The sequence below is a fragment of the Rhea pennata genome, chromosome 1 (assembly GCF_028389875.1).
Source record: "Rhea pennata isolate bPtePen1 chromosome 1, bPtePen1.pri, whole genome shotgun sequence".
NCBI lineage: Eukaryota > Metazoa > Chordata > Aves > Rheiformes > Rheidae > Rhea > Rhea pennata.
Window position 1 is genome coordinate 15,781,322 of NC_084663.1, and position 12,432 is coordinate 15,793,753.

At 44.5% G+C, this 12,432-nt stretch overlaps 2 protein-coding genes across 4 annotated transcripts in view; one reads left to right on the forward strand and one right to left on the reverse strand.

Moving 5' to 3' along the window:
• COG5 (component of oligomeric golgi complex 5) overlaps window positions 1-4,654 on the reverse strand; it is a 187,849-nt gene extending 183,195 nt beyond the window's left edge. Inside the window, exons 1-3 of the mRNA XM_062582231.1 lie at window positions 4,571-4,654; window positions 3,547-3,686; window positions 2,508-2,565 (exon numbers count right to left, since the gene is read on the reverse strand). Of these exons, the coding sequence (XP_062438215.1) occupies window positions 2,508-2,565; window positions 3,547-3,686; window positions 4,571-4,649 (277 nt within the window). The 5' untranslated portion in view covers window positions 4,650-4,654. The remainder of the gene's footprint in view (window positions 1-2,507; window positions 2,566-3,546; window positions 3,687-4,570) is intronic.
• A 102-nt stretch (window positions 4,655-4,756) lies between these two features.
• DUS4L (dihydrouridine synthase 4 like) overlaps window positions 4,757-12,432 on the forward strand; it is a 41,229-nt gene continuing 33,553 nt past the window's right edge. For 2 of the 3 annotated variants that reach the window (XM_062582306.1, XM_062582280.1), the window contains exons 1-3: window positions 4,757-4,811; window positions 5,194-5,328; window positions 5,576-5,697. In XM_062582306.1, coding sequence (XP_062438290.1) covers window positions 5,219-5,328; window positions 5,576-5,697 — 232 coding nt within the window. In that variant the 5' untranslated portion in view covers window positions 4,757-4,811; window positions 5,194-5,218. Of the gene's footprint in view, window positions 4,812-4,926; window positions 5,054-5,193; window positions 5,329-5,575; window positions 5,698-12,432 lie in introns of those variants that run through there. The other variant, XM_062582287.1, reaches the window with a different exon arrangement.

Here is a 12,432-nt window from a genome sequence, read left to right on the forward strand (position 1 = left end):
TTCCAAACAAAGTGATCAAGGGTAGTAGCCATTATTTACAATATAGAATCAGCCTGTTGAGAATTTAATCAAGTTATGCAAACCCAGACCTATAAAACTATTTTTGTTTCAGATATTGTGAGCATTCTCAAACATTCTACATTTTCATAAAGCCTTGTTTACAAGCATATCTTCATCATATTGGTCAAAATTACAATACAATATAGAAAGACAGAAGACACACAGAACTACTGCTAATCTAGTCGTTCATATTCAGCTTACCCTGTACAGGAACTGTATCTCATGCATCTCTCATAAATATGCCAACTCCCATCTTCTCCATATTTCAAAATTATTAGCTTGGCTTATAGACAGATTCAAGTGACCTCTGACATGCATACATGCAATGGCAAGCATGCAATTCTCGCACATCAAGAGATGAAGATATGAGATACAAGGAAAAGTTGGCTGAATGGGTTGAATTTTCAACTCTACACTGCGATAATGGTAGAGGGCCAGTAACATGACATTGGTATGGCTATTACTGTTACATTACTATACAAGCATACAGCAGTCCTCTTGCCAGAGGGCAGAATTGGGACGGACGAGAAGGGCATCTACCCTGTGTCTGCTGAATAAGATATGGGATGATGCTATTTAGCCTATTTTGAGCTAATGAACCAGAAAAGAGCATGTATTTCAGATTACTGTACCGTTAAAGTGCACAGACCTGAAAAAGAAAGCTAGTCTCCAGTAATTTATTCTACTAGTTGAGGAAGATTTATTGTAAATGTTTAATCTGATCCACTTTGCACATTCAGATGATCGTGCATGCTGTAATTAGTTCCATAAGCTTCACTTGATAGTTTTCATAAGTGTACAATGATGCCCTGAGCTGTACGTTTTTACCTTCATAATTAGTATTTCTACTGACATTAATCTTTTCTTCCTTCTTACGAATCTTGGTTCAGTGTTTCTTTAACAGTGACCATATCATGTTATGCGTAGCACAAACTAAGAAGAGGTAAGAGAAGTTTTGCAAAACTTAAAAAAACATCATCCTTTTGTGTGTAGACTTTTGATTTTCCTGGCATCCTGCCTTGTTAACTACAGAACTGAAGTTTCTACTGATATCTCAAAAGTCAAATGCTTTTCAGGATTAGAACCCTTCCACGATTCTACTTCTCTCACCCGCAGAGGAGACTTCTTAAAGAGCACAACCCTCTCTAAAGAGGCATTAACAAATTTTAGGCAGATTAGATTTTAGTTTTGCTCTGCATTGTTAGCTGTATAACATGCATAATTTACTAAGTTTGCCTTATAGAAGTTTTTCAAAACTGAATAGCTGTTTGGAAGCACTCCATTCATTCATCAGAATGAAGTGCACAAATAGCTATTCTAGGAAGGAATGCCTTGAGAAACAAGCAGGATTTCAGAACACAGTTCCACTGAACAGACACTGGAGATTGTGACTAGGAGATGACTAGGAGATGATGGAATGATGTAGAATACAGATTCCCTATTATGTGGAGGGTGAATGCAGATTCAAGTCTTCCTATGCCTTAATTTCCCTCCACTGTTCAAAAAGCAGTTTGGGAGTTAACATTGCTAAATTAAATAGGCATTTTTCTGTTTTATATCTATATGTAAATGTTTACAGTTGAATACCGTATCCAACAAGTTCCAAAGACTCAGGAGACATAACAGTCAGTGAACAGAAAGCAGCTGGTTGTACCAAAATCTGAAAGTGTAAAAAGGGATGAAGATACTTATCAAGTCATAAAATGGCCAGGGGAGGGAAGATGCATAGATCCCATGGTTTATACATATATACAAAGAAGCACATGTAACAGAAGTATCTTCCTGCACAAAGAAAGAAGAACATATGAAATCCCTGGCAAGTAACAGGGAGCAGAATGAGAGGTCTACAGTGCTCCTAGCACGACTACCTTATATCATAACCATTTTTTCCGTACAGATTCAATAGCTCTTAGATAAGGCCTCTTTAAATCAGCAATTTCTATTAAAGGACAGATCCTAAACTGTGGAATAAAATAAATGCATGTTTTAAATTTGGTAGCCTCTTTCCAGGAAAAAGAAAGAAAGAAACAAACAAAAACTACACAATTAAGATTATGTATTAAAGCCTCTTTAGTTAAGATTTGTGGACTTCACGATAATGCACATGCAATGTTTACAAACTTCATACTTATGGCAGCAGATATTAGCTAATGTTCCACTAAAATTAGGCTTATTTAGAAAAATACGTTAAAAGGTCAGAAAAACTTGATTGTTAAAGTTGCTCAGGACTGATCATCAAAATACTTTCCAGAGAAGTATCAGCCGACTCTTCTCCCTAGAGCTCCCTCTGCTGACGTTAAAAAGAACGACCAAATGTTACTCCTCAAGAAGTCCTGTAACAGGTAACATTAAGGGCCAAATTGGACAGTGAATGACATTACCTGTGCAGACATTAACAGCAATTTCTCAGTTATAAGAACCACCAAGCAGAATATGAATGTATTTACCTTCCAGGGATTCAATTCCAGTTGCCTGGGCCAACAAGTCTTCATGTCTTGCAACAACCTTAAAATAAAAGAGGAAAAAACAAAGTCATCACAGAAGAATGGAGATGTAAGCCTCGAAGGAATATCAAAACATCATCATCTTCCTACATTATGAAGACACAGGAAATAGTGGACACACTTAAAAATGAAAAGGTTTCCAGAAAATATATTTTAAATCACAAAAAGTAAGCTCAGAACTACAAGATGGTCAGTTATTATAGCTCAGACAGCAGATGTTAAAGCCAGCAGAGTACAGTCACATTTCAACACACTTTCATATATAACAACCACCACAAATGTAAGCTTGTTAATTGCCAAATAAGAATGTATAGTCACATTTTTAGTATTTTATTCTTTATTTATTGGAAGTAAATATTAAAAACTCATTCCTTAAGAATTTACCAATGCAGGACACATTTTTGAAACTAAAGACAAACTTGACAAGCGTTCCTGTAGCAAGGTCAACTTAAGCGTTTGTATGGATTCTAACGCAAAACTTTCTTCTCTATCCAAACTCAAAACTCTTTCGGAAGGTGTGGAGGTGTGTTAATATAGATTATGTTTGCCCAGATAAAAATAAGGATCACAGCCCAGGCTCCAATACAGGTTGAAAGGGTACAAACTGAATCACTCAGTTATCTTCAGTCATTGAGTATCTTCTCATAATCATCATCCCAAAAGACAGTTTTTTGATAGCTGACATGATCAGCTATCAAACCATCAGAGAACATCTTCACAAAGAACAGTGGAATCTCCAAGCAGACAGACACTGAGTGCAGAAATTCAAAGGAAAACAGCCCATGGCTTTCTGAAAGGGATATTAAGACTCAACTTGACTCAATCAGGTATCAGAGTCACTACAACTTTTGCAGCATCTTCTACCTTTAGTGACCACATGTTGAGTATACTGGCTAACTGCAGAGGCAGCAAGATCAAAAGTCTACCCAACTTTTAACTAGTCTGTATCAACCACCCCAGAACAAGTATGTTTTAAACTTACTTGCAAATGAAGCTCTTTATCCAACTGACTAATACCTTGTGCAAGTTTTGCTAATTGTTCAGCTATCACAGCCTGATGGATAGACTGAGAAGTGTAAGTTTTGACATCAAAATCTTCTTTGAAGAATTCAGCATAACAGTCTGAAAAAAAAAAAAATTCATCTTCATGTTTCAAAGCAGTTAAATAATATTTGCGGACATAAAGTGCACGTTCTGGAGACCATCAGTGTCTCCAGATGTATCAGGACATGTTGTCTACATTGCACAATATAAACAAGACGCTGATTTTTTAGAAGAGACCATAAGCAAGAGAAACAGGCTTGAAGCTGAAGATTTCTTTTTTAAGAAGGAAAAAAAAGAAAGAAAGACAGGCATTCCTTTACTCCCCACAGCCTTTTCTTGAATAGAACATAGTAAGAAGTACTGTCACCTTCTTTGTCAAACTTCATGAACTAAGATGAAGTTGTGTTTGAATCAAATACACGACCATCTTCAGACCGAGAATCACAAAGTGGCAATACCCACAACTCCATGAAATCACATCAGAATTTTATAACCGTACTAATTTCTAGAATGCTAAATTAAGAATTGGTATTGCAGCAATGCTTTTAGTAAGGACAGACCCCAGCCAGAGTTCGGTTAATAATATTATCGAGCATCTTCATCTCTCTTTTAGGCGCGCGTCTGAGCGAGCGCAGGTGAACCAACCCGCGCCAGGAGAACAGCCGTACAGAGGGAGGGAGGCCTCCCCTCGGAGAGGCCGTCGTCAGCAGGCGCAGCTAGAAGAACCAGAGGTTCCCCGGGTGTCGCCTTCTCTCTGCCACCGAGGCTCGCTGTGCCCTGGCAGCTCGGCGGCCGAACCGCCCGCCGCCGCCGGAGCCGCTCACCGCGCGCTGCGCGCCCCGGCCGCCGCCGCCCCACAACCACCCTGCCGAGGCCGCGGCGGCAGCGAGGCCGCCGCGAGGTGCCACCAGGGCGCCCCCGGCCGCGCTCCCCGCCCAGCGCCGCCAGCGGCCGCCCCTCACCGTCCGCCAGCAGCTCCGCCAGAGTCGCCGCCGGGGCAGCGCCGCCGCCGCCGCCGCCGCCTCCCCCCGCCTCCTCCATGCTGGCAGGTGCCGACGGCCCGCACGTCACTCCCGAGCGGCGGCGACGCAACCATGACGACAAAGGCGGGCGACAGAGCGGGGCGGCCCCATTGGCCGGGCCGGGGCGGGAGGCGGGGCGAGGGGGTCGTGGCGGAGGGCGGCCGTGTGCTCGCGCCACGTGGTGAGTGCGCGGGGCGCGAGCCGGACCGGGCCGGACCGGGCCGGACCGGACCGGGCCGAACTTACCGCCTGCCGCCGCGGGGCCGCCGGGCGCCTGCCCGCCCCGTGCGGGGAGGCCGAGGGGCGGAGGCGGCCGGGGGCGGCGGGAGCGCGTCGGTGCTCGGGGCACGCACGGGCGCCTGGGAGCGGCGCTCCGCGGCTGATGGTGGCCAAAGGCTTGTTCGTGACGGCGCAGCTGCCGCGGTGACAGAGCCCTTGTGGGGCCCCTCGGGGGGGCTGAGGGGCGCCTCAGCAGCGTGCGGTGTAAACGCTGCTGCTCTGCTGCACGGTGTGTGAGAAACAGCCGAAATGCTTTTGTTTCCAGCGCTGCTCGTTCTTTTCAGATGCTGAAACGACTGCTGACTCCACATGGTCGGTGACGTCGTGGAGCCCGAGCGATGCCCGCTAAAAGATCCAGTGGATTTGTTTCATTCCGGGCAGGTTGTAAAAATATGTGCCCCTATGGTCCGTTATTCAAAGTAAGTAACTGTCATGTCAGCTATGTATTTGTAGTATAGTTTCTAAGAGGAAGTTTCTATTGACTATAAAAGCAGAGGTGATTACTTCTCTTCCCTGTGATTACTTAGGAGGAAGAGAAATGTGGGATGTGTTTTTTTTATGATTGTACTTAGGCATTCCCATGGTATTAGATCTCAAAGCAGTATCTTGGATCAGCTAATTAGAAAATGCCTTTAATATTTATCTTTAATATTCGTATGCTTGCAGGTTGGCTTTCAGAACCTTGGTTAGGAAATACAGTTGCGATTTGTGTTATACTCCAATGATAGTGGCAGCTGATTTTGTGAGATCTGCAAAAGCTAGAGACAGTGAATTCACAACAAACAAAGGTATTTTTTTTAACAAGTGGTTGCATTTTCAGAATGTTCTATGGAATGATTAACCTGATTGACAAAATAAGTGAAGTCTGTTGTACAAATTGACATCTATAACAATTTAGGGATATTGCATCTGACTGATTGCAAAACCACAGAAATATTATAAGTAAGAGCAAATACATCCCAGTGTCATGAAATACTGGAGAACTTTGACTCCACATGAAAATCAGGGTCTCCAAAATGATTTAGATGGTAAGAAGATTCTTCTCTGAGCAGCTATTATTTCTTGCGTGTATCAGAGATGAACACTTAACTTGTTGCCTGGTCTCTAACATAAATGAGTGGGTTATAAAAGAGGGGAAAAGGATGGACTAGACATTTGATACAGTAGAATTGGGGATTGATAAGGGGAGCAAGGATTCAGATTAGCTGGAGTGGAAGTGGAAGGGGCTTTTGGTATACTGCTTTAGATACAGCAAGAAGCTCTTAGGTTCATGTGGTGCTAATAATGCCAAGGTTGTGGGTTCGATCCCCATACAGGCTACTCATTTGCGAGCTGGATCTCCAGAGGTCTCTTCCAACCTTACCAATTCTATGATCCTATGATACAAGGAACAAGCAGAGACCTGGAAGTGGAAACATGGTGGGTGTTGGGAGACGCACTGATTCAGGTATACTCCAGAGATGTAACCAGAAAAAGTATGAAAAGATTTATGAGGAATTGTGCAGTCCTAGCGGTAAAGGGTATGAGGAAATTGGTACAAAATGTATGGAAAGTAAAGACAAAGGTCAGCTGGCCTGAAGTGGCTGCAATAGAAGAGTATAAAATGGAGTATAAATAGTATAAAATAGGAAGCACAGAGAGAGCCTCTGCTAATGTGGAGATTGGCCTCAGATCTGGAAAGTGTGATGCCTTCATCTGTTTATGCTGCTGAATTGGTTTCATTTATATAACAGTAGTGGAAATAAACTTCATGATTTTAGCACTGCTCATTTGCTATGGAGCATTATTCAACTAGAACAGACCAGTTACAGAGAAAAGTCATATTGGGAAACACAGGTAGACTCTCTTATTAGTAGAATTTAACTTGAAATAAGTATGAATATTCTTGCTGTGTAAATAAAGAAATAAGAACGTAAGACGATATATATGGCTTAGGTCCACAGAGCCAATATTCTTCCTCTTTTGAATGTATTTATACTTCTGATATTCACAACGACCCGTAGCAATTAAGTTGAGAGTGCAGCAAACATGCAACAGTGTCTGAATTCTGCTTAGAACCTCTGAGAACCTTGTTGAAAGTTTTGGGAGCTTTCTGGGGACTCTGAGGAATGAGAGGCTGCTTGCTGTGAACAGGTAAGGAGAGGTAGGCAAGGACAGCTACAGGAGGCCTTAACTGCTTGGAAGCTCTAGCTAAGTGTAGCTGCTGCTAATGAGCTCTGCTGGCTGCACCTGATTAGATGGAGTCAGGGCCTTTGTTCCAGCTGACCCTTGATTAGAGTGGATCAAGCACCCTGTTAGTGCTAGGGAGAGACTATGTAGGAGCCAGACCCAGAGCGCAGCAAACACATGCAGCAGTCTGCACAGCAGTGCACGCAGCAGTGTATACGAAAGGGCACAAGGAAGGCTCTACCCTCCAGCTGTAGTATTGTACACTTTCTAAATATGGTTATGACATGCCTCAGAGCACATTCTCCAGCAGCTGTTGAAGTTGCTGCATCTGGCATACTGGAGGCTCCCACTCAGACGGACTTTTTGACAGCGGACACAGCTCTGCAGGTTTCTGGCTGCAGAGAGTGGCTGGGGCTGACAGGCATTTTTTTCTGCAGAAGATATGCTGTTGTTGATGAGTTGTGTCGCCAAGTAAAGGAGTTATGGGAGGAAGTAAGCAGGCTGTATATCATCTGAGAAGATAAGCGATAGATAGATATTTTCAGAGACTGTACAGCTTGAAGAGTCTTGACACCTCATAGTAGTGGAGATGCAGTGGGCTCTGTGCCATGTGAAACAGTAACTCAGAACTCTGTAGAAGGTGCAGGCTGAAAATTTGTCACTCCCGATAGGAAGAGAAAGGCTCTTACTCTTCCTGAAACCGTGCAGTTAATGAACAGGTTGAGCGTCCTTCGAACTGAGGAGAAGCTGGGCACAGCTTCAAGTGAAACAAATGAGCCAGTGGACCCTATGCCACACAGGTACACCCAGAAGAGGTGGAGAGTGATTGTTATGGGTGACTCCCTGCAACAGGGGACAGAGGCATCTGTCTGCCAACTTCTCCTCTTGTCTAGAGAGGTTTGTTGCCTGCCAGGGGCTTGAATGTGAGATGTCATGGAAAGACTGCCAAAGCTTGTCCACTGATCCGACTGTTACGCTCTGCTGTTTTTCCATGTTGGCACCAACAATACTGCCATGGGCAACTTCAAAAGTATCAAATGAGATTTCAGAGCTCGAGGGATGGTGTTCAGTGATCTGGGGGCCCACGTTGTTTTCTCCTTGATCCCATCAGTGAGAAGGAAGGATGGGAGGAGGAGTAGACAGATACTCCAAGTAAAGAATTGGTTGTGCTGCTAGTGTTGGCAGCAGGGTTTTGGTTTCTGTGATCCATGGGACCCTGTTTGAAGATCAACAAGTGATTGGGAGAGATGGGATCTACTAAATGGAGCACACTCATCTTTGCCAACAGGCTGGCCAAGCTAGCTAGAAGGGCTTTAAACTAGGGAAGATGGGGGAAAGGAGGAGTCATAGAAACCATGCAGCCAGCAAAACAGGACTCAAGTGGGTTTGCCTCCAGCAGCTGTATGCAGCTGAGCATACAGTTCAAGACATTACAAGATGAGACTATGAGGAATCCCCTTTCAGCCCTCCTGGGAAATCAGCATGCTCAAATACCTCTCTAAAGTGCCTGAAGTATCTGTACACAAATGCACGCAGTATGGGGAATAAACGGGAAGAATTGGAGCTCTGCGTGCAGTCACAGGGCTGTGATCTCACTGCAGTTACAGAGACATGGCTCACATGACCAGAACGCTGCCATGGATGGCTACAGGCATTTTAGGAAGGACTGTCCAGGAAGGGAAGGTGGCAGAATCACCCTTTATGTGAGAGAGCGACTGGAATGTATGAAGCTGTGCTTAGGAGTGAATGAGGAGCGGATCAAGTGTTTACAGGTAAGGATTAAAGGGCAGATTACATGGGTGACACCTTTTTGGGTGTTTGTTACAGACCAGCTGATCAGGAAGAGGAAATAGACAAGGCCTTTGGGGGACAGCCTCACAATCATAGACCCTGGTTCTCACGGGGGACTCCAACCACCTCGATACCTGCTGGAGGAACAACGCAGCAAGGCACAAGCAATCCAGAAGGTTCCTGGAGAGCAGTAATAACTTGGTGACATGGGTGATGGAGGAGCCAATGAGAGGAGTACTGCTGGACCTTGTACTAACAAAAAAGGAAGGGCTGGTTGGAGATGTGATTGGGGCAGCCTTGGCTGCAATGACCATGAGATGGTAGAGTTCAGGATCCTACAAGGAGGAAGCAAAGCAAAAAGTATGATCACAACCCTGGACTTAAGGAGAGCAAATTTTGGCCTCTTCAGAGACTTTCTTGGAAGAATACCGTGGGATAGGGCCCTAGAAGGAAGAAGGGTGCAAGAGAGCTTGATATTCAAGGATCACTTCCTCCAAGCTCAAGTAAGCAGGAAGTCGAGCAAAGGGGGCAGGAGACCTACATGGATAAACAAGGAGCTCCTGGCAAAGCTCAAACAAAAGAAGGAAGTGCACAGAAGACAGAAGCAGGGACAGGCCACTTGAGAGGATTATAATAATGTCCAATTATGCAGGGATATGACTGGGAAGTCCATTTGGAATTAAATGTGGCAAGGGATGTCAAGGACAACAAGAAGGCCTTCTTCAAATACATTAGTAGCAAAGGGAAGACTAAGGAGAACGTGGGCCTGCTGCTGAATGGGGCGGGGGCCCCGGTGACAAATAACACAGAAAAGGCAGAGGTACTGAATCTTTGATTCAGTCTTCACTGCTAAGACCAGTGCTCAGGAGTCCTAGACCCTAGAGACAGAGAAAGTCTGGAGAAAGGAAGACTTTCCCTTGGTTGAGGAGGACTGGGTTAGAGATCATTTAGGAAAACTTGACATCCACAAATCTATGGGCCCCGATGGGATGCACCCACAAATGCTGAGGGAGCTGGCGGACATCATTGCTAGGCCACTCTCCATCATTTTTTGAAAGGTCGTGGAGAACTGGAGAGGTGCCTGAGGACTGGAAGAAAGCCATTGTCACTGCAGCCTTCAGAAAGGGCAAGAAGGAGGACCCAGGGAACTACAGGCTGGTCAGCCCCACCTCCATCCCTAGGAAGGTGATGGAACAGCTCATCCTGAATGCCATCTTTAAGCATCTGAAGGATAAGAAAGTGATCAGGAGTAGTCAGCATGGGTCCACCAAGGGGAAATCCTGCTTAACCAATCTGATAGCTTTCTATGATGGAGTGATTGGCTGGGTAGGTGAAGGGAGAGCAGTGGATATTGTGTACCTTGACTTCAGCAAGGCTTTTGACACTGTTTCCCGTAACATCTTCAGAGGTAACCTCAGGAAGTGCAGGCTAGATGAGTGGACAGTGAGGTGGATTGAGAACTGGCTGAATGGCAGAACTCAGAGGGTTGTCATCAGTGGGACAGAGTCTAGCTGAAGGCCTGTAGCTGGTGGTGTCCCCCAGGGATCAATATTGGCTACATTCTTGTTCAACTTATTCATCAGTGACATGGATGGAAGGGACAGAGTGCCTCCTCAGCAAGTTTGCTGATGATACCAAGCTGGGAGGAGTGGCTGATACACCTGAGGGCTGTGCTGCCATTCAGAGAGACCTGGACAGGCTGGAGAGCTGGGCAGAGAGGAACCTCATGAGGTTCAACAAGGGCAAGTGCAGGACCCTGCACCTAGGGGGGAATAACCCCATGCACCAGTACAGTTTGGGGACTGACCTGCTGGAAAGCAGCTCTGTGGGAAAAGGACCTGGGAGGCCTGGTGGACAACAAGTTGACCATGAGCTAGCAATGTGCCCTTGTGGCTGGGAAGGCCAACGGTCTCCTGGGGTGCATTGAGAAGACTGTTGCCAGCAGGAGGTGATCCTGCTCCTCTACTCAGCCCTGATGAGGCCTCATCTTGAGTACTGTGTCCAGTTCTGGGCTCCCCCGTATAAGAAAGACATGGAGCTACTGCAGAGTCTCCAGCATAGGGCTACAAAGGTGATCAGAGGACTGGAGTGTCTCTTTTATGAGGAAAGGCTGTGAGAGCTGGGCCTGTTTAGCCTGGGGAAGAGAAGACTGTAGGGGAATCTCAGCAATGTGTTTAAGTATCTGAAGGGAGAATGTAAAGAGGATAGGGCCAGATTCTGCTCAGTGGTGCCCAGTGATAGGATGAGAGCAACGGGCACAAACTCAGGCAGTTTTTGTTTGAACATGAGGAAAAACTTACTGTGAGGGTACCAGAGCACTAGTACGGGCTATCTCCTTCCTTGGAGATATTCAGAAGCTATCTGGACGTGGTACTGTGCAACATGCTTCAGGTAATCCTGCTTGAGCAGGGATGATCTCCACAGGTCCTTTCCAACCTCAACCCTTCTGTGATTCTGTGAAGTTCCGCAGTTTAATTGTGCAGAGGAGACAGAGGGAGAAGAGGAGGGAGGGAGGGGAAATGCTCCTTTATGTTTTAACTTTGTTGCCTCCTAACAAGGAGTATACAATCAAATTGTTCTGATGTTATGAACAATATCTTCTTCCTAGTTACCTCTTTCACGCTGGCTATGGTAGGTCTCTTAGACACAAATATGTGTCTATTTGTGAGGCCACAAATATGCCTCAGTTTTGCTAAGTTTACAGTACTTACATTATTAACATTTATACTTTCACAACCTATTGTGGAGCTACTTGTTAAAATTTTATTGTGATTTTATGTTTAACTTTTTGGCTGCTTGTTTGGGGATATTGTCTTTTAATTAGTGGAGTAGAGTTAGAGCCTACAATTGCAATTTCTGTTTTTCATTTAATTTGGGACAGTCATTTCTGTATTGTACATTTCTAAGATAGGCATAGAGATTTCCTGTGGTTGCTGCTAAAAATTTTATTATGTTTAGACTCAGCATTTTTATTATTTAACTCTCACTCAAAAAATCAGAGGTGTGGGATTATTTTAAAAATTTAACTGTAACAATATGAATCTCTTCAGCTGAACAGAGTCTAAATGGACACTGTTTTGAAAATATGCAGGGAATCATTTTCCTTGCTGGGGTTTTTAGGTAACTTTTAGAAGGGTCTCAAATTGATTGATAGGGTTCTGCTGCCTTCTGAGACTTGAACTATCTATTTTCCACTAAAATAGAAAAGATTTCTCAGAAAAGCTTTAGAACCACTTGTCGTCTTTTCAACATTACAAGTGCACTTTTCTTGTGCATTGTTGGATCATCTCTTTCCACTTACTACGCTCACATAGCTTTCTTAACTCCCCTCCCTCTTAACTGCAGCTATAGTTTATATGGAAAGTGAGTGCTAAGACTATTTGAGATATTTTTAGATGCTTTTAATGTAATACAGCAGCTATAAAAGAGGAAGGCATATTCCATGTGACCATCTGGCTCTCTGCAAGGGCTTAGTACATCACAAATAGTTCAGTAGACCCTAGCTGAGAAATGCTGACCCTTTGGTTTCCTACTTGATAAAAATCTGCTAAAGCTGCCTCCAC